The sequence below is a fragment of the Paroedura picta genome, chromosome 1, assembly GCF_049243985.1.
Source record: "Paroedura picta isolate Pp20150507F chromosome 1, Ppicta_v3.0, whole genome shotgun sequence".
Classification (NCBI taxonomy): domain Eukaryota; kingdom Metazoa; phylum Chordata; class Lepidosauria; order Squamata; family Gekkonidae; genus Paroedura; species Paroedura picta.
The window spans coordinates 11,813,490-11,839,873 of NC_135369.1; the positions used below are offsets into that span (position 1 = coordinate 11,813,490).

The window sequence follows — 26,384 nt, forward strand, 5'->3', positions numbered from 1 at the left end:
TGTTAAGTGCTGAGTGGCACTTAAGCCGTGAGACCAGCTCCTCCTCCAAGCCCTTACCAGAAATATTTTATGTGGAACAGACTGTATTATTATTTTATCCTCAGCTGATTTATGGTGGCCACCATAAGGTTTTCATTCAGAGATGGTTACCCCCTGCCTGAGTAGCACCTCTAGGCCTCCTTGGTGGTCTCTCTTCCAAATACCAACCAGGGCTGACCCTGCTTAGCTTCTGAGATCTGCCAAGATCAAGCTAGCCTGGCTTCTCCAGGTCGGGGCCTGTTGTGTTATACTCCCTTCCAAACTCTGGTCCCTCCAGGGTCGATCCCAAAATCTCCAGGAATTTCCCAACCCAGAGCTGGCAACCCTAGAACTTGGGGTCTGAAGGCGGTGGGTTTGGGTAGGTGACAGAGCGGGACAGCATTTTGAGAACCACAAAGGTTGTGGACCTGGCTAGAGGAGGAGACGGGTTCACCATATCTGACGTCTGAGCCAGCCATGGTGGGGCTGGACAAGGCTCTTGGAGAACTGGGTTCAGATCCCCCATCTGGCCACAAAGCTCACAGAGGAAACATGAGGCAGTTGGAAAGCCAGTGGCATCATGGTTAAGAGTGGCCGCCTGTAATCTGGAGAACTGGGTTCGATTTCCTGCTCCTCCTTCACATGCAGCCAGGTGGGTTACCTTGGGCTAGTCACTGTTCTCTCAGAACTCTCTCAGCCTCTGTGGTGGGGAGAGAAGGGGAAGACTGCAAGCCACTTTAAGAGTCCTTCGGGCAGTAAAAGACAGGATACAAAAAACCAGCTCTTCTTTTGAGAGTCACGGTTAAAACAGCTGCCTCTGGAGAACTGGGTGTAATTCCCCTCTCCTCCTCCATGCGCAGCCGGCTGGGGGCCCTTGGGCTGGTCCCAGTTCTCTCAGAGCTCTCCCAGCCTCACCCGTGAGAGCTGGCACAATGACACGGTCAACAGTGGTTTCCTCTAATTTGGAGAGCCAGGTTGGATTCCCAACTCCTTCAACACAGGCAGCCAGTGGGGGACCCTGGGCCAGTCTCAGTTCCCCTTCATAGCCCCCTCGGCCGCACCTCCCTCACAGGGTGCCTGTTGCCGGGCGACTGCAAGCCGCTTTGAGCCTCTCTACCTGAAGAGACAAGTGGCATATAAGAACCAACTCTTCTTCTTCTCTCTCAGCCCCACCTCCCTCACAGGGTGTCTGTTGTGGGGAGAGGAAAGGGAAGGCGACTGTAAGCCGCTTTGAGCCTCCTTCGGGTAGGGAAAAGCGGCCTATAAGAACCAACTCTTCTCCTTCAGTAATCTCAGGGCTCTCTCAGCCTCCCCTCCCTCACAGGGTGTCTGTTGAGGGGAGAGGAAAGGGAAGGCGACTGTAAGCCACTTTGAGCCTCCTTTGGGTAGAGAAAAGCGGCATAGAAGAACCAGCTCTTCTTCTTCTTCTTCTCCTTCTTCTTCTTCTTCAGGAATCTCAGGGCTCTCTCAGCCTGACCTCCCTCACAGGGTGCCTGTTGTGGGGAGAGGAAGGGAAGGCGACTGCAAGCCGCTTGGAGACTCCTTCGGGTAGAGAAAAGCGGCATAGAAGAACCAACTCTTCTTCTTCTTCTTCTTCTTCTCCTTCTTCTTCTTCTTCAGGAATCTCAGGGCTCTCTCAGCCTGACCTCCCTCACAGGGTGCCTGTTGTGGGGAGAGGAAAGGGAAGGCGACTGGAGACTCCTTCGGGCAGCGAAAAGCGGCGTCCCAAACGCCACCTCTCCTTTCCCTCCCTCGCAGGGGCGTTGCGCGGGGCCCTGCGCGCTCTTTCGGCTGCCGGGGAGCGCGCCCGGGGGTCTGGGCTGGGGCGGGGGGCGGGGGCTCGTGCGCTCCCCCCAGCTCGGCGGCGGCGGCGGCCCTTTTCATCACTTCCGCCCTCCGCCCCCGCCTCGCCATCCCCGCCCGGGCGCGCCAGCCCAGCAGCGCCAGCAGTCAGCAGCCAGCCAGCCGGCCAGACGCGCACAGCGGCGGCGGCGGCGAGAGCGAGCGCAGCCTAGCCCAGCCCAGCCCAGCTCAGCGCAGCCCGGCGCAGCCCTTGGGTCCGGCGGCATGGGCCGGAGCCGGGGCCGGAGCGGGGGCGCGGGGCGGGCCGGGCGCAGGGGCGGCGGCGGCATCCCGGGCGCAGCGGCCCCGGCCGGGGGATGGAGCGCGGCGGCGGCTTGGAGCGCCCGGGGGCGGCTCGTTAAGGTGAGCGCGGCCGGAGGGGGGCGAGGGGAGCGGATCGGGGCCCACCTTCCCCCTCCCCAAAAGGCTGCCGCTCTTCCCGGCAGCCTGCAGACCCCCCGGAGCCCCCTCGAGGTCTCCTTCGCAAGCCCCCCCCCCTAATGGAGGTGCCATTTCCTGGGCTGCCCCTAGCAGAGGACCCCCCCCCCCAAGTCTGGACCCCCCACTTTTGAAATCTCAGTCCCCACGTTGCAAGTCTCAGCCCCCCTTCACTTCCTGGACCCCCCCCCCCGTTTAAGGTCTCAGCCTCCCTTTTGAAATCACCACCCCCCACTTTTTAAGCCTCGACCCCCCCACTTTTGAAATCTCAATCCCCACGTTGCAAGTCTCAGCCCCCCCACTTTTCACTTCCCGGACCCCCAAGTCAAGTCCCAGCCACCAAGTTTGAAGTCTCAGCCCTCAATTTTGAAATCGCCACCCCCCACCACCTTTAAAGTCTTGACCCCCACTTTTGGAATCTCGCTTTTAAAGTCTGAATCCCCGCTTTTAAAAGTGCAACCCCCTTTTAATGTCTCGACCCCCCCACTTTAGAAGTTCAGTGTTTGGATCCTGCATCCCCTCTTCCACGGTTCTTGGGGGGGGGGGGCTGTTGATACTTGGAAGACCTTCCTCTCCCCAAAAGATCTGGGACATCCCCCCTTCCCCAAATGTTATTGACTGGGGCTGTTCTCATGGGCACAGATGTTTTAATCACTCTGTAGGTTTTTTAGGAAATTCAACCATGCATTTAACCACCCTGTGCTATTTAGGAAGTGCAGGATAGGAAAAGAAAGTTGTTCGGTTTTTATTATTATTAATAATAATTATTATTATAATAATTCTCCCCCCACCCACTCCTGAGTTCTTATTCTCTTCCTCCCTTCCGTGGCTGCCCCCAGTTGCTTTTCCCCAGGCCCGGTTGCCCCCCCCCCCCCAAAAAAAAATCCTGATGCCCGGCAGTCTTCTCCCCACTCCTTGGCCACCCTAGTAGATCTCCCACCCCCCTTCCGATCCCCTCCCCTCTCCGTGTTCTGGATCCTGCTCCGGTAATCTCTTCCCCCGGCCCTCCCCCTCGCTTTCCCCCTTGGCACGGTGCCCCCCTGCCAGATGCTGCTGGTCGGGAAGGAAACTTGCTTTCGTGTCATCTGAGGAGCGGCCCGGCCTTCCGGAGCGCGGATCCCCCTTGCCGGGCTTCTCCCCGGGCCGGACCCCAGCTGAGCCGGGTGCCTGAGCAGCCAGCTTGGCATCTCCTTGGTGGGATGGGCGTCCTGGGCTGCCCCAAAGCTCGGAAGAAAGGCCTGCTTATGCGGAGGCGAAAGGCAAACATTCCCTTTCCAGTAAGTCCCTCGCCGGGCCCCCCTTGCCTTTTGCTCCTGTTGACTTTGCCTCCCTCGGGGCTGCCCCAGGTGAGGGTCTGGCCCCCAAAGTTTGGAAGAGAGCCATGCTGGATAAACCCCTTGGTCAATCCTCTTTCTCGCTTTCTTTCTCTCCGTCTGTCCTCCTTCCCCGCTCAAAGTTTACCTTCCCATCCTCCTCTGTGACTTGGCTTCAGAATTTAGCCCCTGGAGTCTGTTTTTCACCGGCCTTCCCTGGGATCTGTGCTGGGAATGGGTTGGAAAAAGTGCTCCTGAGCCCGCGCAGAGTGTTTTTTCGACTGCACTGGCCATCCTGCTTCCCATACACGCGAAGCTGCCGTATGCTGGATGGGACCCTCAGTCCACCGAGGTCAGGATTGTCTGCTCAGACTGGCAGCGGCTCTCCAGGGTCTGGTGGAGAAGTCTCTCAATGCCTGGTCCTTTTGAACTGGCGATGGCGGGGATTGAACCTGGGGCCTTCTGCGTGCAAAGTAGGAGTTCCACTACTGAGCTGCAAGCTGTACTCTGATTGGCAGCAGCTCTCCATGGTCTTCACAATACCTCCTCGGGAGGTGGTGGGTTCTCCATCTTTGGAGATATTTAAACAGAGGCTGGATAGCCATCTGACGGAGAGGCTAATTCTGGGAAGGCTCAAGGGGGTGGCAGGTGACAGTGGGTGAGCGAGAGGGTTGTGAGTGTCCTGCATAGTGCAGGGGGTTGGACTAGATAGCCTATGAGGTCCTTCCAACTCTGTTATTCTATGATTCTATGACCTACTGCCTGCTCTTTTAAACTGGAGATGCCAGGAATTGAACCTGAGACCTGCATGCCAAGCAGAGACACCTCTCAAAAATAATCTCCCAATTAGAGGAACGGACAAAAGCTTTAGGCTGGTCCTTCACTGAGCCTGTATGGCCCCTTCCAACTCTATCTTTCTGTGATTCATCCTTTGCATTAGCGTGGGTAATGAAATGGAACCTCCATGCTCAGAGGCAGTGCACCTCAGAACACCAAGCAGCTGGGCAAGGCTACTGTCTTTACGGCCTGCTTGGGATCTTTTTAGGGTGTCTGGCCAGGCACCGTTTGAAACGGGATGTGGGGACCTTCAGCCGGATCCCGCAGGGCTGCTCTTTTGTTCCTCTGCAAGCCACCGAGAATGCTGGTGTCTGCCTCTCTGGAGACATTTTTGTGGTCCGTCAGAGAGGCAAACATCCACTGGGGAAATTCTGGCGGTGTCTGCAAAGGGGGAGGAGGATGAGGAGAGAGCACGAAACGCTAATTCGCCCGGTCTCCACCCATCCCAGAATGGTAAAAACCAGAACCTTGGCTGTTGTCGAGGTTGTAAACAGGGCCTATTTCGGTGTGTTGTTTCGATGCAACTTTATTTGCGATTGTGGTGTCAGTGGCAGTGGTAACTTCCTGCCCACGGGGCAGAGACAGATAAGGTGTCCTCATTTCCCTTCCCCTCCTGGCCGCTTTCTTTTTCTTGTGCCCGAGGACCTGGTTATTCAGCAGCGGCTCGCCTGGGGTGAGCGGAGTCCTCCCGCAGGCGACCGGCGGGAGAAGAGGTTGGAAGCTGCAGAAAGAGCTGCTGATTCTTATTTCCTTAGGGGACAAACTTTTTTGTCTTAACCTTCAGAGGAGTCTGTTGCCCGCCGCAGGATCCTTGAGCATTGCAAGTGTGGGTTTTAGGGTGTGTGCTTAATTCTTGAGGGGTGCTGGCCAAGCGGGGTCCTCTTCATCGAGACCACGCCCCAAGGAAAGCAGTGGGAAAGACTGCCAGGGGGCAGAACTAGAACTCGGGAGACCTGGGTCTAGTCTGCGCACAATAGGTAATGCACTTTCAAGGCACTTTCGTAGTAGATTTTCCTGTTCCGCACAGGAAAATCCAGCCGCCAAAGCACATTGAAAGTGCATTATCCGATGTGTGCAGACTAGGCCCTGGTTTCAAATCTCCGCTCGGGTACGATGCTGATGGGGTGGCTTCTGAACAGTTATTCTATTTGTCATGGTGCATGTGTCACGTAGTGAGGAAATCCGATGGTGGCCAGGCTGCAGCGCAAGAGATATTCGGAGGTGGTTGGCCACGAGGCCTGACCCCACATCACACCTCTGGTATTGCAGAAGTCATCGTCCTCCTCCCCCAGCCCCACCTTTCGCAATCTCTGTCCCCAAATCCCCAGGGATTTCCTAGGAGCTTTCAGATTTTCGCAGGGCCTATAAAATGGAGCTCTTCCACCAGGTGTATGGTTGAGGTCAGGACGATCTATGCCCCCCCCCCCCCAAAAAAAAGGTGAGTAAGGAAGGTAGCCAGCTATTGTCCCTGGCCCTCAGCGGGAGTAGGGTTGGTCTGTCATAGTGTTCTTGCTGGGTTTGAATTTTATTAATTGTTCTTTTTTAGAGGGGGTTTAGGGGATTTGTATTTTACTTATTTTGTCTTGTAACCTGCCATGAGCCGGCTTTGCTGAGAGTGGCAGGCAATAAATTCAAATAATAATAATAATAATAATAATAATAATAGGGGGAGGGGGAGCTGGGGGGCATTTGTGAGATTTAGTTCAACACCTGGAAAAACATCCAAATGGGGAAAGTGTTTAGGGTTTGACCAGGGGTCCAGGCATCCTAGGGGGTGGGCAGGCTCCCGTTGCTACAGCAGGAGCTTAGAAAAGGTGTGGGCAGGAGGCTACTTTGGCCGGAAAATTATCTAGGTTGCCCCCCCCCCTCCTTTATCGCATTTCGGTGTTGGCTTCTCCTCCCCCGCGGGGATGGTGGTGGCTGCAAACCCGCAGGCAGCACAGGAAACCTCCGGAGAGGAGAGGTGTCTGGATAATCACAGGGCAAAACCTCCGCCTGCTCTGGTCCGGTGGAGTGGGGCCTCGCCTCCCCCTCCTTCCTCCCCAGAGGTTTCGACTAACAGCAGTTTGGCTGTCTGGCTGGTGGGTGGCTGACGTGGACGGTGGCCTGGTGGTTGGAAGCAGCGCCTGCGACTGCTGGAGAGAGAGAGAGAGAGAGAGAGAGAGAGAGAGAATATATCTGGAAAGTTCTCTAGCATTCTAGTCCTCAGTGTGGTTTTGGGGTTGCCTTTGCTAGCCGTTTTTTTTTGGAAGAGGAAGTCATCAGCGGGTTGTAAGGTGTGGAAATGACTGAGGAGGATGGAGGTTTCAGTGGGTTTCGTTGGCTGCCGCCTAGACGTGTTTCCTGTTTGCTGCAATGACGCTGCCTCTTCTTCCTCACAGCACATGGAACTCCCTGCCATGCTCCCTCACTGCCCCCATGCCTGGAACTCCCTGGTATGCTCCCTCACTGCCCCCATGCCTGGAACTCCCTGCTATGTTCCCTCACTGCCCCCATGCCTGGAACTCCCTGCTATGCTCCCTCACTGCCCACATGCCTGGACCTCCCTGCTATCCTCCCTCACTGCCCCATGCCTGGAACTCCCTGCCATGCTCTCTCACTGCCCCCATGTCTGGGATTCCCTGCCATGCTCCCTCACTGCCCCCATGCCTGGAACTCCCTGCCATGCTCTCTCACTGCCCCCATGTCTGGGATTCCCTGCCATGCTCCTTCACTGCCCCCATGTCTGGGATTCCCTGCCATGCTCCCTCATTGCCCCCATGCCTGGAACTCCCTGCCATGCTCCCTCACTGCCCCCATGTCTGGGATTCCCTGCCATGCTCCCTCACTGCCCCCATGCCTGGACCTCCCTGCTATCCTCCCTCACAGCCCCCATACCTGGACCTCCCTGCCATGCTCTCTCACTGCCCCCATGCCTGGAACTCCCTGCTATGCTCCCTCATTGCCCCCATGCCTGGAACTCCCTGCTATCCTCCCTCGCTGCCGCCATGCCTGGAACTCCCTGCCATGCTCCCTCACTGCCCCCATGCCTGGACCTCCCTGCTATCCTCCCTCACTGCCCCCATGCCTGGAACTCCCTGCCATGCTCCCTCACTGCCCCCATGCCTGGACCTCCCTGCTATCCTCCCTCACTGCCCCCATGCCTGGACCTCCCTGCCATGCTCCCTCACTGCCCCCATGCCTGGACCTCCCTGTTATCCTCCCTCACTGCCCCTCAGGCCCCGAACTTCCTGTGGTTCTCACTCTCTGCCCCTTATGCCTGGAATTCCCTGCAGTTCTCCCTCACTGTCCATCATTCCTGGAACTTGCTGTCGGCCTCCCTCATTGTTCTTGTGTCTAGAACTCCCTGATGCTCCTTCACTGCCCTCATACCTAGAACCCCTGCCATTCACCCTCACTACCCCTCATGCCTGGAATTCCCTGTGGTTCTCCCTCACTGGCCCTCATGCCTCAAACCCTTTCCCAGGATACAAATGGCCCGGCCCTTTTGTCTCTTTTCCCTCCACAGCTCCCAGCTTTGGGTTTATCCTTTTGCTCTGCTCTCCCAGGGGAAGGAAAACCTTCCTCCACCTACAAGCAAGGGCATATATCCCTCCCCTGCCCCCCCTTCTTCCTCCTCTCCCAGCTTTGTATTCATTGATTTAAGTAGTTTTCTGACAAGAGTAAAGGGGGGAGAACCTGAAACAGCAAATCCAGAGATTAAAAAAACACAGTAAAACAATCTAACCTGCCAGTTAAATTCTTTAATTTTAAACAATTCCATCCAGGGTGCATCAGACTGTAGAGGGGCAATATAAAGGGGATAAGAAGGGGCCTGAACATCAGAGCTGTGGGTGGGGGCGGGATGACCAACCGGTAATGCTGCCGGTGCCATTTTCCAGATGTTGTTGTTGTTATGTGCGAAGTCGTGTCCGACCAATCGCGACCCCATGGACAATGATCCTCCAGGCCTTCCTGTCCTCTACCATTCCCTGGAGTCCATTTAAGTTTGCACCGACTGCTTCAGTGACTCCATCCAGCCACCTCATTCTCTGTCGTCCCCTTCTTCTTCTGCCCTCGATCGCTCCCAGCATTAGGCTCTTCTCCAGGGAGTCCTTCCTTCTCATGAGGTGGCCAAAATATTTGAGTTTCATCTTCAGGATCTGGCCTTCTAAAGAGCAGTCAGGGCTGATCTCCTCTAGGACTGACCGGTTTGTTCGCCTTGCAGTCCAAGGGACTCGCAAGAGTCTTCTCCAGCACCAGAGTTCATAAGCCTCAATTCTTTGATGCTCGGCCTTCCCTATGGTCCAACTTTCGCAGCCTACATTGCAACTGGGAAGACCATAGCCTTGACTAAACGCACTTTTGTTGGCAGGGTGATGTCTCTGCTTTCTAGGATGCTGTCTAGATTTGCCATAGCTTTCCTCCCCAGGAGCAAGCGTCTTTTAATTTCTTTGCTGCAGTCTCCATCTGCAGTGATCTTGGAGCCCAGGGAAATAAAATCTGTCACTATCTCCATTTCTTCCCCTTCTCCTTCTATTTGCCAGGAATTGAGAGGGCCGGATGCCATGATCTTTGTTTTCTTGATGTTGAGTTTCAAGCCAACTTTTGCACTCTCCTCCTTCACCCGCATCAACAGGCTCTTTAGTTCCTCTTCACTTTCTGCCATTTTCTGCTATTTTCCAGATAGAAAGGGAAAAGTTGAGCACCCCAAGAAGTCTGCGGTGGGAGCCCAAGGCCCTGAGAGTAGAAGGGTTACGGTGACCCTGTAAGTTTTTTCAGGGGAAGAGACATTCAGGCAGGGTCACTCTGGATCAATCATGCCGGTTGCAGAGGAAAAATTTAAAGCACCCAAAATTCAAAGTGGAAATAGAATTCAGTGTAGACGGCATGGATTTATTTGGACTGGGAGTGGGTAAAAAGCCCTGTGCAGACTACACCCTGGTCAGATAAACACCCTGCCTGCACATGGAAATTTAAATCTTGAGCAAAACATTGTTGGTCTTAAAGGTGTCACTGGACTCCGACTTGCTCCTGCTGCTTTGGACCGACACGGCGACCCCCTGAACCTAGCTTATACCCAAAATTAAGCTTCATTGCTCTTAAACGTGCCAATTTAGCTTATACCTGGAATTAAACTTGGTTGGTGTTCAATTTGTCTGTTGTGGGCAAAGGAAGAGAACGCGATTGTAAGCCGCTTTGAGACCAGGTAGTGAAAAGCGGGGTAGAAGAAGAAGAGTTAGTTCTTATATACCGCTTTTCACTACCCAAAGGAGTCTCAGAGTGGCTTACCAGCACTTTTCCCTTCCTCTCCCCACAACAGATTCACTGTGAAGTAGGTAGAGTTGAGAGAGCTCTGAGAGAACTGCGACTAGCCCAACGTCACCCAGCTTGACTGCACTTGGAGGAGCAAGGACTCAAAATCTGTCTTTCCAGATTAGGGATTGCTGCTCTTAACCACGGTGCCAACTCTTCTTCTCCTTCCTCTTCCTCATCTTCACCGAGCTTTGTCCTGCTGCTTCAGACCAATGTGGTTACCAACCACAGGGTCGTTGTGAAGGTGAAAGGAGCAGAGGCAGAGATCTGGGTGGTGGCTTGTGAGCTTTGAGGGATTGCAGGGGATGGGGACGTGGTTTTCTTTGTGCCCCCCCCCCTCATTTTCCTTCCCCCCTTCCATGCAGCGTCTCCCATGGGCCTGATCAACTGCCAGGACACGCCATGGAACTGTGCACCAAGAAGCACCCCCCAGGTAAGGGCCCCCAAGGGCTGGCGTGGGGTGAGGGGTCGGGGAAGAGAGGGGGATGAACGTGGTGACAGGGAGAAAGGGAAGGATCCCCCTACGAGGGGGACATCCGATCGCTCACTGTTTCACTGATTGTGTAAGGTTGCCAACTTATTTGTACCGACCCCGGCTCCTGTGCCTTTTGCATGGGTCAGTGATCAGAGTCAGGCCTCCTTCCACACCGCAAAGGGCGTTGCCTGGCCCTTTAAGCTGTAAGTTGAGGGGCGAGCCAGGCTGGGCTGTAGGGATGCCATTTTCCAGGTGAGGCCTGGGGGATCCCCTGGAATGACAGCGCATCTCCTGACGACAGAGATCAGCTCCCCTGGAGAAAAGGGGTGCACTGGAGGGGGGACTCTTTGCCATTGCAGCCTATGGAGGTCTCTGCCCTTCCCAGATCCCGAACTCTTTCAGGGGTTTTCCCAATTCTGGATCTGGCCTTCCAACCCCCCAGGGATGCCGGCCTGCTGGAGATCCCCTGGAATGACAGCTCCCTCCCAGACTCCAGAGCTCAGTTCCCCTGGAGAAAATGGACTCTTGGGAGGGTGGGCCGTGTGGCGTTTTACCCCACAGATGTTCCTGTCCTCCCCGGGCGCCAGCCCCCAAAGCTGCAGGAGTTTCCTGACCTGGAGTTGTCAACGCTACCCCCCACCCCACCCCCGCCAGGGGAGGACCTGCTAGGCGGTAAATCTGATGTTTCCCTAACAATTAGGCAGACTTGCGGTCCACCTCGCAGGGGTGTCCTGTGGACGGAATCCGCAGGAGGGCAGGGAAGCCCCATCCTTGGAGGAGGAGCGAGACCAGGAAATAAGGGATAGAAATAGGGACGCTTGGGAGGATGTCCGGGAGGGGATACTGGAGAGCAAAACACAGCAAGCGTGTATGTGGTGGGGGGGGTGCTAGACGGCGTCTCTCCCCCTCCCCTCGGCTGCCCCCCATCCCACGGTTTCCTAGGTGACGCCATCCCGGCCCCTCATTGGCCAAGGCCTGGCAGTGGGCGGTCCCAGCCGTTCAATGTCAGCCTGAAGTTTCCCCCTGCAGCCAGTGGGGAGGGGGACCCGGAGCAGGATGGGGGGCACGGACCAGGGGGCCGCTGTCTAGGCGCCCGGAGGGGGGGCTTTCCTGGACGCCCCCCCCCTCTGCCTGTCCACACCGGCCGGGCCTGCGGTAACCATGACGATCCCCAAGGAGATGCCGGAGAAATGGCCCTGGGTCGCCGTGGCGACGGCCGGCCGGGGCCAGATGCTTGGGGGGACAGGTAATTTGGGGGGGGGAGCGCTGTGGAAGTTTTTGGGGAGGGGGATCCGAGAGTGGGGGCTGGGATCGGACAGAGCCCCCCTCCCCGGCTTTGTCCCGAATTGCTCTGCTCGGAGACTGGCAGGCGATGCAGAGGTTGCTCTCCACACATTACCTCATTCTCTGCCTCCCCCCCCCCCCCCAGCCGTCCTCCCCTTTGCCTTCTGACTCGGTGGGGTTTTTTGGGGGGGAAAGGGTGGGGGGCTGTCCCCTGGACTGAAGGGACAGCCCCCTCCCCTCCATCCCTGCCAGTGACCTTCAAGTCTTGATTGGGGAGGGGGGTCCGAGAGGTAAGCAAGAAGGTCATCCTTACGGGACGGCGGGGAGAGAATCCCTAACCCGCAGGAGCGCTCCCTTTCTGGCCCCTTCCCCTATTTGGGGCCGGTAAATAAAGCTTGAGGTGTAGATGGGGAGGGGGTTAAAGTTTTTATGGGGGGGTGGTCTCACTAGACGTTGGGGAGAGAGTCCCAAACCCGCAGGAGTGTTCCCTTTCTGGCCCCTTCCCCTATTTGGGGCCGGTAAATAAAGCTTGAGGTGTAGGTAGGGAGGGGGTTAAAGTTTTTATGGGGGGGTGGTCTCACTAGACGTCGGGGAGAGGATCCCAAACCCGCAGGAGCGTTCCCTTTCTGGCCCCTTCCCCTATTTGGGGCCGGTAAATAAAGCTTGAGGTGTAGGTAGGGAGGGGGTTAAAGTTTTTATGGGAGGGGGTCTCACTAGGTTTTCAAAGCGACCGTTCCAGGGTGGGACAAGGTCAGGATGTTGAAGGGTGGGAGGTGTTGTGGGACGGGGGGGGGGGGCAGCAGACTAGGGTCCCTGTGGTTGTGATATCGTTGCTGGGGGGGGGGGATGAAATGCCCCCCACTGACTCGCCTCTCCGTCTGTTTCAGAGGAGGAAAGGAGGGTGAAAGCCAATGCACGGGAGTATAACGAAAAGTTCCAGTATGCGGTGAGTGGGGGGTCTCGGCGAGGAGGGGGGGGGTCGTCCCTGGTGGGTGTTACGGCCCACTTTTAGTGAGGTGGGGAAGGGAACGTCTTGATCCATACTGAGGTGCCTAACAGGAGCTGCTTTTAGGAACGGAATCGGGGATGTAGTCCCTGCTGCTGTGTGTGGGACTTGTTATTTGGTTGTTTAATGTGTGTTTTGCCTTCCACTGTTTTCTACTTCCGTAGTTCCCTTTGGGGGCGTTGTAGGTATTAAAGGAGGGGGGATTATAGATTCTGTGCATTCTACACACGCACCCCTCTTAGGAAACAGGAAGGGTGATACTGTGGCGGGTAGTATTTAAATCCAGACCTAGTTCGGAATGCTTTTTTGTGTGTGAAGAGTGGCAGCGTGCTGAGGAAGATCCTTCTCTGCAACAGACTCTTCCGGCAGCCGCCAGCCGGAGAAAACATTGCTGAGCTGGAGGGATCAGTGGTCCGATCCGGGTAGGGGGACGATCTTTGGGCTTGGAAATTCTGGGAGATTTCGGGGTGGCTCTTAGGGAGGATGGGGTTTGAGAAGGGGAGAGACCCCAGCAGGGGATGAGGCTGTGCTGCCAGCCTGCCAAACAGGGTTGCCAGTCTCCAGGCGAGGGCTGGAGGTCTCCTGAACTTACAACTTGAGTTCCAGCCAGCAGAGATCAGGAAACTGGCTGCTTTGGGGGGGACGGGACTCCATGGCCCTGCACCCCACAGAGGTCCTTCTGCTCCCTAAACCCTGCCCTTCCCAGGATCTACCCCCAAAATCTCCAGGTATTTCCCAACCCAGGGGTCCTAATTCTGCCTTCAACGCAGCTGTCTGAAGAGCAATCCAGGAGATCTCCACTGGGCAGCTAGCAACTCTAGACCCAGGATCAGGCATCTTTGTGTGTGAACAGTTGGGCTGGGAATAGGACGGGGTCAGGGGAGCATCACCTATCAAGTCAGGGCGAGCTTCTTTTTCAAAAGGTTTTTTATTTGTGGGGGGGTTGTCTTTAGGAGGAGCCCCTCCTCCCCCCAAGGCCCACCCTTCCTTTGGGTGAGTCCATGGATCATTTCCCCTCCAGAGATAAAAGCCAGCCTGCTGCTATAAATAGGTCTGGGGGGGTGAGGCTGCATAAACAAGGGAGGGGGACGGTTGTCAAAGGAAGGAGACCCATTTCCTTCCCAGGATGTTTCATTCTTACTGCCCCCCTTCCCCTGGGGGACTGGAGGGTCGCTCTGAAACCATGAAGTGGAAGAATGGCCTCTGAAGAAGTGTGGTGAGCACATGGAAGCTTATACCCAGATTTAACCCAGGCCCCTGGACTCCCAAGTCTGTCCTTCGACTGCAGACCGATGCAGCAACCCACCTGCATCTAGATATTTTTTAAATTTCTGTTCTTTTTTAAAATTTTAGCAGCCTGGAAAAGGAGGTCCTGGGTGGGGTAGGGGGTTAGGAAATACCTGTAGGCTTTGGGGGAGGGGGTGTTACCCAAATTGCTGGGGAGTCCTGAATATAGCAAGCAGCTGGGTAACGTAGGATCTTTACTACCAGTTTTTACGGGGTCCATTCCCTGGAAGAAACCCTTCTTAAATGAAGACAACCATGAAGGCCGGGGTTTGGAAGGGACCTCAGCAGAGCATAATGACCCCCGCTCTGTAAGGTTTTTAAGGCGGTGGCTTTAAATGGTAGAAACTTAAAATTTCTATATTAATTGTTTCATTTATGTATCATATGTCATTTTGTATATTTTATTCTGTAGTCACTCACCCTGAGCAAACTGGGAAGGGCAGGCTATAAAAATATGTTGTTGTTGTTGTTGTTGTTGTTGTTGTTGTTGTTGTTCTTCTTCTTCTTCTTCTTCTTCTTCTTCTTCTTCTTCTTCTTCTTCTTCTTCCATGGAGCTCACCCTCTAAAGTCCCGTTTTCTTTGGGGAAGTGATCTTGTTTGTCTGGGGGGGCCCGTTGTGATAGCGGGAGATTTCCTGGCGCCACCTGGAAGTTGGCCACTGTCCATGTGGTCATGGGAAGCCGGGTCATTCTCACTTGGGTCATTCTCACTACTCACTTGGCTGCCCTTCTTCTCCCCCCTTTCTCCTCCAGAGTAACTGCATCAAGACGTCCAAGTACAACATGGTCACCTTCCTTCCCATCAACCTCTTTGAGCAGTTCCAGGAAGTGGCCAACACTTACTTCCTCTTCCTCCTCATCCTCCAGGTGAGGCTTCCGCGGGGCCCCCAGCTTCGGGGTTGGGGCAGGGGAGGGCTTACCCCACGGCCAGGACTGGTTCTCTGTGGTTGCTTGGGGTGACACGTTGAGATGGGTGCTCCTTCAGCCGCATGGAAGGTGACTGGTGCCCTGTGCTGCAGGGGTAGTCAACCTGTGGTCCTCCAGATGTTCATGGACTACGATTCCCATGAGCCCCTGCCAGTGTTTGCTGGCAGGGGCTCATAGGAATCGTAGTCCATGAACATCTGGAGGACCACAGGTTGACTACCCCTGCTGTGCTGGACCCACGCCTCAGCCAGCGTGGGGTAAGGCACGGAGCACAGATGGCCAAACTGTGGCTCTCCAGATGTCCATGGACTACAATTACTAATCAGGCTTAGGGTCAAGGCCCAAACTAACAACCAGCAGTAAATGCTGGGCTCACCGCTGGGGGGAGAGGGGGAAAGACCAGCTCCTGGTGCCAAACCCCCCTCCCCGATCTGGAAATATTAGTTGGGGGCATTCAGATTAAGATCAGTAATTTTTAAAACCTATTTTGTACGATGTTTTATAATGTTGTCTGCCCTGAGCAACAATGGAGGGGTGGGGTAAAGTTGTTGTTGTTGTTGTTAATGTTATATTTTCTTAGATTTTTACACCACCCTCCCATACGGCCCAAGAGCCTCTTGTGGCACAGAGTGGTAAGGCAGCAGACATGCTATCTGAAGCTCTGCCCATGAGGCTGGGAGTTCAATCCCAGTAGCTGGCTCAAGGTTGACTCAGCCTTCCATCCTTCCGAGGTCGGTAAAATGAGTACCCAGCTTGCTGGGGGGTAAATGGTAATGACTGGGGAAGGGAATGGCAAACCACCCCGTATTGAGTCTGCCATGAAAACACTAGAGAGCGTCACCCCAAGGGTCAGACATGACCTGGTGCTTGCACAGGGGATACCTTTACCTTTACCTTTACCCATACGGCCCAGGGCAGTTTACATGGGAACATTGTGGGATACATAGAATGTTATACATTAATAACAGTAACAACAATATATCAATAACAATTCCAACAGTGAATATACGTTTAACAGGTTACCGTAATTAACTCATTGAACAATTTCAATAGAACAACTTTAACAAAACCCGTAGCGAAGTCATATTATTATTATTATTGTGACCAGCAGCAGCCGGTTTGGGGAGAAAGCTGAAGTGAAGGGAAAGAAAGAAAGAAGGGAGGGAGGGAGGCAGAAAATCAGGAAGGAAGGAAGACAAACAGGCAGACAGACAGAAAAGGAGGGAAGGGAGAGGGGGGACACTCTGCTGTTCCTGACCCCGCTTTCTCTCTTCCCTCGTCGCAGCTGATCCCGCAGATCTCCTCCCTCTCCTGGTTCACCACCATTGTGCCTTTGGTTCTCGTGCTCACCATCACGGCGGTCAAGGATGCCACCGACGACTACGTAAGCAGCGTAGGACAGGGGTAGTCAAACTGCGGCCCTCCTGATGTCCATGGACTACAATTCCCAGGAGCCCCCTGCCAGCGAATGCTGGCAGGGGGCTCCTGGGAATTGTAGTTCATGGACATCTGGAGGGCCGCAGTTTGACTACCCCTGCTGTAGGGGATGGACGGGGCTTGGGATGGGGCTGCTGTTTGGGGCCAGGACGGGTGTATCTGCCCCGCGGCAGTGATTCGGGCTGCGTATTGGCTGTGCTCCCCCCCTCAGCGCATGCACAGGATGCGATCTTCAGCGCATGTGCCTCCGAAAGCGTTCATTATACAAGCCCTTGGCGGAGTGGGGAGAAAAAGTCACGGGACGGTTTGGGGGGATGTGTTTTAGGGAGTGCCCTGATGACATCTTTCTTTGAAGAGGGTCTTGTGTCCAATTTATTGAGCTTCCCAGAAAACAGATTTTGGGGCAGGGGGGGTCAGGGTTTGCACGCACCCCGCCCCCATTCTGATCCTGTTCTGTCTCCACAGTTTCGCCACAAGAGTGACAACCAGGTGAACAACCGCCAGTCTCAAGTGTTGATCAGTGGAATGTGAGCATCACTTCAGCAGCTGTGGATCGTGGCCGGGGGAAAGGGGGGAGAAAGATGGGGGGGGGCGGTGAAATCATGGACTCACTTAGGAGGTTGTCCTCCGATTGTCAAAGGGTTGGTTAGTGGGGAGAGAAACCACCAAATTCCGACGCCAGGAGGGAAGATCAGGGGAAGGCCTCAGCCTCTCTGCCCTGTTATTGGTTGCTGTGCGGGGCAGGATGCTGAACTAGATGGGCCACTGTTCTCCACGAACCCATGTGGCCTGAGTGAGATTTGAACCCAGGACTTAAAAGCTCACGTTTTGAACTCCTGTTTTTTACACACCTGTTTTACACTTTTCTTGGATGCTTTAGGATGCTTTGGGCTGATCCTGCGTTGAGCAGGGGGTTGGACTAGATGGCCTGTATGGCCCCTTCCGACTCTATGATTCTATGATTCTGGGCTCTTGGGTTAGGCGGGAGAGAGAAAGAAGTGAGGGAGGGGCTTGGCAGCCACCAGATATCCCCACCAGCCCACTGGCTGTTTCTTACCCCTCGCCCTCTGGTTCGATTTCTGCAGCCTCCAGAAGGAGCAGTGGATGAACGTTCGTGTCGGTGACATCATCAAGTTGGAGAACAACCAATTTGTGGCGGTGAGTTTTGTGCTGCTGGGCGATGGGTGGGGTGGGCAGGACTCATAGGAGCAGTGATTATTTATTTATCGCGTGACATGTGTGTACTATAGTCCAAGGATAAAGGAAATGTGGGCTGCCCCCAGCAATCTGCCACATAACAAAAGAGGGGAAAAAACGCCAGGTGAATTAGCCTGGAGAGGAGGCGACTGAGAGGGGATCTCATAACCATCCAAGTATTTAAAAGGCTGCCATGTAGAGGATGGAGCAGAGTTGGTCCCTCTTGCCCCAGAGGGACGGACCAGAACCAATGGGATGAAATTAATTCAAAAGAAATTCCATCTAAACATCCAGAACAAGTTCCTGACAGTTTGAGCGGTTTCACAGTGGAACAGGCTTCCTCGGGAGGTGGTGGGTCCTCCATCTTTGGAAATTTTTAAGCAGAGGCTGGAGAGCCATCTGACAGAGAGGCTGATTCTGTGAAGGCTTAAGGGGGTGGCAGGTTACAGTGGATGAGAGAGAGGGTTGTGAGTGTCCTATGTTCCATCTAAGACCTTGGAGGTCTCCCATCCAAATATTAGCCAGGGTCGGCCCTGCTTGGCTTCCAAGATCGGATAACATCGGGCTTGCCCAAAGTTATCCATGTGAGTTCAGTGCATAGGTCAAAGCCAGAGGAGGAGTATGTGCTCTGCAACCCCGGCTCCCCCACACGAAACAGGCACAGATTCCGCACCAGCATCATTGAGACGAATGTGCAGAACATCTGCAGCTGCAAAAATACAGGAAACACCTGCGTGAACAGGCTGCCCACAATAGAATTCCGACCCTGAAAAGGAGAAGGGCAGAGAGCCGATACGAACAGCAAAGATTGGCAGCTACAGCCTATCAGGGTCATTTTGTTTTATAAATGCAATGACTTTGGTTTTATTATTTTACCGTTATTGAAATGTTGTAAGCCGTCCCGAGAATGCTGCACTGAGAAGGGCGGTGATAGAAATAAAAGTAATTAATTAACTGATTGATTGGTTTTGTGATCCTCAATACAGCCGTGAAAATAAATACAGTTCCGGGTCTTGTAAGGTTTCTTTTTTTCTTGAAGTCCAGATGGTTTTTATGGTGATTATACTTTATCAAGGATTGCGTACAATATATTATCCGTAGCCTTTTCACAAAGATCTTCCCCCCAGTATTTTTGCAAGAGCCTTACCTGTGTCCCTTTGCCTGTAAGGCTTTCAGAGAATCTGCCATTGTCAGGCCATTGATACATGATGACCCACTATCCTCTACGGCAGGGGTAAACAGCCTGTGGCCCTCCAGATGTCCATGGACCACAATTCCCATGAGCCCCTGCCAGCAAACGCTGGCAGGGGCTCATGGGAATTGTAGTCCATGGACATCTGGAGGACCACAGGTTGACTACCCCTGCTCTACGGTGGCTGGCAGTGGGTCTCCACGGGGTGGTGCGCAGGTGATCCACCTACCTGGAACCTTCCAACTGGAGATGCTGCCGACGTTGGCCCAAGAAGAGGCTTGGTGTGGTTACTAGAGAGCAGCCTGAATATAACAATCCAGGGTGTGTTTCTATGTGGCAGGCAGGCCATGGATGGGTTGCAGAGCAGGCGCCGTGCGTGCTCAGGATCCCGATATTTCGGAGAGCCGCTAGCAGTCTCAGGTTGACATTGTTGAACTAAGTGGGCCAGTGGAATGATTTGGCACAGGGCACATGGCGGGCTCTATGTTCTCCCACCCATGGAATTTGGGTCAGCGTAAATTTGTCTCCACTGCATTATCCTTACACCAACCCTGCAAGGTAGGAAGGCTGAGAGACGGGGACTGGTTTATGCCCAGCAATGTCAACAATGGAGGATTTGCCTGTCGGCTCTCTCCGACGACTGTGCCGCACGCCCTGGGAGCCGATCCTTCTGACCTCAGCCCCAGTCTTCCCCGAGAACCAGGACGATGCCATGGCAAAGAGCGTCTGGCTCTAATCTGGAGAACCGGGCTTGCTTCCCGACTCCTCCACATGCGGCCAGCCGGGTGACGTTGGGCTGGTCCCAGTCCCGATAGAGCTGTTCTCGCAGAGCAGTTCTCTCGGAGCTCTCTCAGCCCCACCTACCTCCCAGGGTGTCTGTGGCAGGGAGATGAAAGGGAAGGGGTTCGTCAGCTGCTTTGGGGCTCCTTTGCACAGTCAAAAGAAGGGTGTTTAAAAACCGGCTTCCTTCTTCTCTAGGCTGACCTGCTCCTTCTGTCCAGCAGCGAACCGCACGGCCTTTGCTATATCGAGACGGCGGAGCTAGACGGGTGAGTAATAGGCCTTCCCACAGGCCCAGCTTTTGGCAACTGGGGACGGCTCCACTGTGCCGCCGCGTGGCGCCTGGGGAGCAATAAGGAACCAGGATATTGAGTCAGCGTCGTGCACTGAGATAAATGTCTTAGGAGACTTCGGGCAAGGGATCAAACCACGCCTGTGTGAGAGAGAGTTCCTCGGCCGGTTGGAAGGATCTGCCTTCGGCTTGGCTACCACCCACCACCGTTCCAGCTGCGCCGTTGTGTTGCTCAGACTGAATTAACGGTTATCTCATTTCATTTTAATGGCTTGTTTTGGTCCGCTGAGAGTCGCGCTCTGGATTCCCTAGACGGCAGGCTCCCTGAGCCCGCGTGGTAAAGTGGTTAAGGGGGGGGGCTCCTCCTCCACAGGAGGGCCTTGGGCCAGTCCCTGTTCTCCCAGAGCTCTCTCAGGTCCACCTGTCTCAGAAAGTGGGGAGAGGAAGGCAAAGAGCTGCTTTTTTGTACCCTTTGGGTGTTGAAAAGCAGGATATTAAAAAAATATATATGAGTTCTTCTTTTTCCTCTTCATCGCCCACTGAGTTTCACAGCAGGGAGGGGAATCTGAACCCAGACCCAACAATCTCACCACTGCACCGGCCTGGCTGCCTTCTTGGCCATCTGTCGATAATCTCATATTTTGACGATCACATCCTCTGTTCATTGTTCCCCTTTCCCCAAGACTTACCCAGAACGTCTCCTGGCCGGGCACTGCTGAGTTTCCACAGCAAAATCTGACCAAGAATATGGAGAACATGGCCATTTGCTGTGTAGCCTCCATGTTTTGGAGCAATCTACCTCTGAGTGCAGGGGACAAACCAAAGGGGAGGACTGTTAACCTTCAGGCCTTTCCTTAGGAGTTTTCCTCAAGGGTCTAGTTGGCCAATCTTGGAAACTAGAAACCCTTTGGTCTAGCAGAGCTCGCCTTCTGTCCTGATCCTGTGCTCCAGAGCAGGGGTAGTCAACCTGTGGTCCTCCAGATGTCCATGGATTACAATTCCCATGAGCCCCTGCCAGCATTTGCTGGCAGGGGCTCATGGGAATTGTAGTCCATGAACATCTGGAGCACCACAGGTTGACTACCCCTGCTCCAGAGCATTCTTTGCAGGGGGTGGATTGATTCTAGCATGCCTCGGTGGGACTGTAGAGCCCCAGCTCACATCTTGGCACCCCATTGCTCTTGGCACCCCATTGCTTACTCCCCACCCAACTTCTATTTTCAGGGAGACCAACATGAAGGTGAGGCAGGCCATACCTGTGACATCGGAGCTGAGCGACACCAGCAAATTGGCACACTTTGATGGTGAGTGGGGGGCAGAGGGCGTGCAAATGGTCCAACCCCCCGTGCAAGCTCGAGGGTCAAGTGGGGATTCCAGCTCTGGTTTACCCACCGGTCTGGTCCACCGTGGCTGAGCCGGATATTCTGATGTTTTGTGTGCGTGAAGCCACCGACCCCGTCCATCCCCCTCTTTGTTCATGGCCACTCTTATATCACGAACACGTGAAGCTGCCTCATACACCCCACAGGGTGTCTGTTGTGGGGAGAGGAAAGGGAAGGCGACTGTAAGCCGCTTTGAGACTCCTTCGGGTAGGGAAAAGCAGCATATAAGAACCAACTCTTCCTCTTCTTCAGTAATCTCAGGGCTCTCTCAGCCTCCCCTCCCTCACAGGGTGTCTGTTGTGGGGAGAGGAAAGGGAAGGCGAATGTAAGCCGCTTTGAGACTCCTTCGGGTAGAGAAAAGCGGCATCTAAGAACCAACTCTTCTTCTTCTTCTTCAGTAATCTCAGGGCTCTCTCGGCCTCTCCCCCCTCACAGGGTGTCTGTTGTGGGGAGAGGAAAGGGAAGGCGAATGTAAGCTACTCTGAGACTCCTTTGGGTAGAGAAAAGCGGCATATAAGAACCAACTCTTCTTCTTCTTCTTCTTCTTTTTATACTCTTGGACTTTCAAGGGCAGTATCGCCTCCTAAGGCTGGCAGCAGCTGTCCAGGATCTCAGGCAAAGACCAGAATTAGATTTTGTTGGTCTTAAAGTAATTCAATATGTCATTTTGAGAAGGCTGTGGCTTCCTTCATTGGGTCCCTCCCTCTCCTCTGGGATCTTCCTCTTCCTGCCTCCATTATTATTATTATTATTATTATTATTATTATTATTATTATTATTATTATTATTATTATTGGATTTATTTCCCGCCCCTCCGGACAGACTTGAGGCGGGTCACAACAACTAACCCCATTAAAATTCCCATTAAAACATCAAACTACTAACTTGACGGCTAAAGATCCCATCCCTCCCGCATTATCAAAGAGGTGAAGAGGAAAGGATGGGGGAAGTAGCGTACACCCCGACTCCTGGGGGGGGGAGCGATGTCCCTGATTCGCTGACCCCAGCCTCAACCATAGGCCTGGCGGAAGAGCTCCGTTTTACAGGCCCTGCGGAAATCTGACAAATCCCGCAGGGCCCGCAGATCACCCGGGAGCTCATTCCACCAGGCAGGGGCCAGGACCGAAAAGGCCCTGGCCCTGGTAGAGGCTAGGCGCGCTTCCTTCGGGCCATCTTTCCCTGGCACGAATTGTGTCTCCTTATGATGCGGCCAAATAACAGTGTGGCCCTCAGCTAAATAACCCTGTTCACTCGCTGGGGGGGGGGGGGGGATATGCCCCATACCTACAGCAGGAGGAGTCAACCTGTGGTCCTCCAGATGTTCATGGACTACAATTCCCACGAGCCCCTGCCAGCAAACGCTGGCAGGGGCTCATGGGAATTGTAGTCCATGAACATCTGGAGGACCACAAGTTGACTACCCCAGACCTACAGCAATCCCTAATTCTCTTCCTGACCTGAGCCTAGCTGACCTCCCCGGCTGGGCATCTGGGTTAACGACCCTTGTCTCGGATGCTCTTTCCCCCCAGGAGAGGTGATCTGTGAGCCCCCCAACAATAAACTGGACAAGTTCAGCGGGACCCTGTCGTGGAAGGAGAACAAGCACCCGCTCAGCAACCAGAACATGCTCCTGCGCGGCTGCGTTCTTCGCAACACGGAATGGTGCTTCGGGCTGGTCATCTTTGCAGGTGCGTCTCGGGGACGTGGGGTCGTGATCTGTCGGGGTGGGCACATCTCAACATAAGGACCTCAGAGAAGCCCCACTGGATCAGGCCACTGGGTCATCCAGTCCAACTCTCGGTAAATCCCCCCTCCTTAACCTCCCATGTCCCCCCCCTCCTCCATCAGTGTCTCAGGGCCCCAGTTCTCAGGGATGCTGATAGTCTTTGGTTGCGGAGAGGCCCCTACGATCTCCTACCCACGGGCCTTAACCAAAGACCTGGCGGAAGAGCTTCGTTTTACAGGCTAGTGATGGGCCTGGAAGGGGCGGGTATGGGAGGAGCCTCGGGTGGACGTGTCCACAGCTATGCTTCCTAACCAGATTATGCATGATTGCGCCACTTCTGGGGTTTCTCGAAGCCTGAAGAACTTTTCGGGGGGGGGGGGTCTCAATGGTAAAGAAATCTGAGAAAGGCTGACATAGACAGAAACATAACCTCAGTTGAAGAGGGATGTAGACAATCTGGAGGGAGTTCAGAGGAGGGCAGCAAAGATGGTGAGGGGTTTGGAGACCAGGACGTAGGAGGAAAGGTTGGGGGAGCTTGGTCTGTTTAGCCTGGAGAGGAGGTGACTGAGAGGGGATCTGATAGCCTTCTTCAAGTATTTAAAAGGCTGCCAGATGGAGCAGAGTTGATCTCTCTTGCCCTGGAGGGACAGACCAGAATTAATTAAAAGAAATTCCATCTAAACATCCGGAAGAAGTTCCTAACAGAGTGGTTTCTCAGTTGGAACAGGCTTCCTCGGGAGGTGGTGGGTTCTCCATCTTTGGAGATTTTGTAAATAGAGGCTGGATAGCCATCTGACGGCGAGGCTGATTCTGTGAAGGCTCAAGGGGGTGGAGGGGGACAGTGGATGAGCAATAGGGTTGTGCGTGTCCTGCATAGTGCAGGGGGTTGGACTAGATGACCCAGGAGGTGCCTTCCAACTCTGTTATTCTATGAGTCTACATAAACCATGAACACCATGTGGGCTGGTAGCCACATATGTGGACCAGCAGGCCAGATAAAATAAACGGAAGCTTCTGAATTCTCAAAAACAGGCTCCCGTTGAGGCAAGCAGCTTGGTTCCGTCGTGTCTCAGCTTGCGCTTTCGGAATCCACTTCCGTGTCCTCCAATCAAGTATCCTAGAATCAGAGTCGGAAGGGACCTCCAGGGTCATCTAGTCCAACCCCCTGCAGAGTGCAGGAAATCCACAACTCCCTGCCCACCCAGAGCGCCCAGATCATGTCCTGCCCCCCAAACCAGACGTAGGGAGCCTAATACCTGGAAATCAGCCGGGGGAAATCGTTTGCTCTCCAGTTCAGCTTCTGAGCACTGTCCCCAGCTGTCCCAAACAGGGAACGGGCTCCTGCCCTTGGTGGTCCCTTGTGTCTATCTCAGGGGTAGTCAAACTGCGGCCCTCCAGATGTCCATGGACTTCAATTCCCAGAAGCCCCTGCCAGCATTTGCTGGCAGGGGCTTCTGGGAATTGTAGTCCATGGACATCTGGAGGGCTGCAGTTTGACTATCCCTGGTCTATCTGGTACAGGCAATATATTTTCTGCTGTTCCTAGATAACTGGAGGGTGGAGGGGGGGCCCTGCTGGAAACTTCTACCTCCCCACTCACATTCCCCCCCCCTTCCCCCAGGTCCAGACACCAAACTGATGCAGAACAGCGGGCGCACGAAATTCAAGAGGACGAGTATTGATCGTTTAATGAACACCTTGGTGCTTTGGGTAAGCAACCTCCCTCCCTCCCTTCCTCCGAGCCCCCGCAGTTTCTATACTTAGCAAAGCAGAACACAGCAGAGTTCAGACGCAAGACCAGGTCCTGGCAGTTTTCAAAGAGCCGCAGTTCCCCTTTCACGCCCCCCCCCCCAATCCATCAGGGCGGTAGCTTCCACTCGCAACCTGCCCAAATGTCCAGATCGGCTTCGGAGGCCCTAACCGAGCGTGCTCGAGCAGAGCGGGTGGCCTTCTCTGCGTTGGCTGTCTGTTTATTTATTTAATATATATATACTAGGCTTCAAAGCCATCTGTAAGGACAGGCTTTGAAGGGGCTGCCCCCCTCCCCACTGACTCCCCTGTGGGCTTTGGAACAGGCCTGACGCATTGTGGACGTGGCGGGCCTGCTCCGAGGGCCGCAGGGAAGCCTCCGCAGGGAAGGCGCTTCGTGCCTCCCGATTGGCCCCTTGGGGTTCTGTATCCCGGACACCGTGCCCCCCTTAACCAATTATTTATACCGCTCCCCAAGCGGTGTACAGATTTGTATGCTGCCCTCCCAGAAACCTCATGGCTGTTCACATAAAACAGAACAGAAACAATACAGATAACTTAGATTAGCAATAATGAATGAAGTGAAACAACAAGCAACATGGAACTGTAGAAAAATGTCAGAAACATTACAGTTTGGTGTAGTGGTTAAGACTGCGGCCTTCTAATTTGACGAGCCGGGTTTGATTCCCCGCTCCTTCACCACATGCAGCCAGCTGGGTGACCTTGGGCTCGCCACGGCACTGATAAAACTGTTCTGACCGAGCAGTGATATCAGGGCTCTCTCAGCCTCACCCACCCCACAGGGTGTCTGTTGTGGGGAGAGGAAAGGGAAGGCGACTAGAAGCCGCTTTGACCCTCCTTCGGGTAGAGAAAAGCGGCATCTAAGAACCAACTCTTCTTCTTCTTCTTCAGTAATCTCAGGGCTCTCTCAGCCTTTCCTCCCTCACAGGGTGTCTGTTGTGGGGAGAGGAAGGGAAGGCGACTGCAAGCCCCCTTGAGACTCCTTCGGGTAGGGAAAAGCGGCATATAAGAACCAACTCTTCTTCTTCTTCTTCTACATTAACTCCTACGGATAGCCCAGTGGGTGGGGGAAGATTTATGGTGGGTGCCGTAGGAGGGAGGCTCAGGAGAAGGGCCCTTGGGAAGTGATGGCTCAGGTCGACTTCAACCAAATTCTGCACGTCACACCTGCCAAATTTATCTGCCTGGGTTTAAAAAAATAATAATTAAATAGCTAATTCACTGTTGTGATTCTCCCTGAGAGAGGCAGGCCCGATAGGGGCAGGTTATAAATTTAATAACTACAACAACAATAATAAATTGCCATCTAGCAGTTTGTTGATGTGTTCTTTGCCTCGTCTCAGCGATTCCCCCCCCCCCCCCCCGTAACAGTTTCAGTACACTGCTGAGAAAGAGTTCTTTTCTTATAACTCTCTTTGGCTGTTTTTCACTGCATTTAACGGCTGATTTCATCGATGCCCCAGGGTTTTATTTGCTGCTGAGCCAGTGGCCTGTTTCATAACTCCCCCCTCCCTCCCCCGCCTACCCACGCCACTGCCATTTTACTGCCTCATTCTCTTAAGTAGCTTTGCTGACAGTCCTGTCGGCTTTACGGCTTTTCTGTCGATTGGAACCTTTTTTCCCCCCCCTTTAAGCAATCTGATCTCTTTTCTTCCTCTCAGAACCAGGACAGTCTAGAGGCACTGCGGGGGTCTCCTATGGGCAACTCTGCGCCTGCCAATGTTTTTTCGGAAGTGGGCCAGACAAGCAGGGCTTTTGACCGGCAAGGTTTCTGGTTAGCTACTGGAGATTAGATTGACCCTGCGGGGTTTTTTTTAAACGGCGCTTCAGCCACCGCTGCTGCTGCAGCGTGAGTGAAGCAAAATGGTGGCAGCCATTTTGTGGCTA

General features: G+C 54.1%; 1 protein-coding gene across 4 annotated transcripts in view; it reads left to right on the top strand.

The window, feature by feature from the left end:
• ATP8B2 (ATPase phospholipid transporting 8B2) overlaps positions 1–26,384 on the top strand; it is a 110,106-nt gene that overhangs the window by 37,531 nt on the left and 46,191 nt on the right. The window contains exons 1-11 of one of the 4 annotated variants that reach the window (XM_077321704.1): positions 1,975–2,223; positions 10,109–10,176; positions 12,390–12,448; positions 14,548–14,661; positions 16,007–16,105; positions 16,624–16,685; positions 17,244–17,316; positions 19,526–19,596; positions 20,844–20,923; positions 22,531–22,689; positions 24,349–24,437. In XM_077321704.1, the coding sequence (XP_077177819.1) occupies positions 10,146–10,176; positions 12,390–12,448; positions 14,548–14,661; positions 16,007–16,105; positions 16,624–16,685; positions 17,244–17,316; positions 19,526–19,596; positions 20,844–20,923; positions 22,531–22,689; positions 24,349–24,437 (837 nt within the window). In that variant the 5' untranslated portion in view covers positions 1,975–2,223; positions 10,109–10,145. Of the gene's footprint in view, positions 1–1,974; positions 2,224–3,556; positions 3,576–10,108; positions 10,177–11,289; positions 11,465–12,389; positions 12,449–14,547; positions 14,662–16,006; positions 16,106–16,623; positions 16,686–17,243; positions 17,317–19,525; positions 19,597–20,843; positions 20,924–22,530; positions 22,690–24,348; positions 24,438–26,384 lie in introns of those variants that run through there. The other 3 variants (XM_077321697.1, XM_077321725.1, XM_077321688.1) reach the window with 3 other exon arrangements.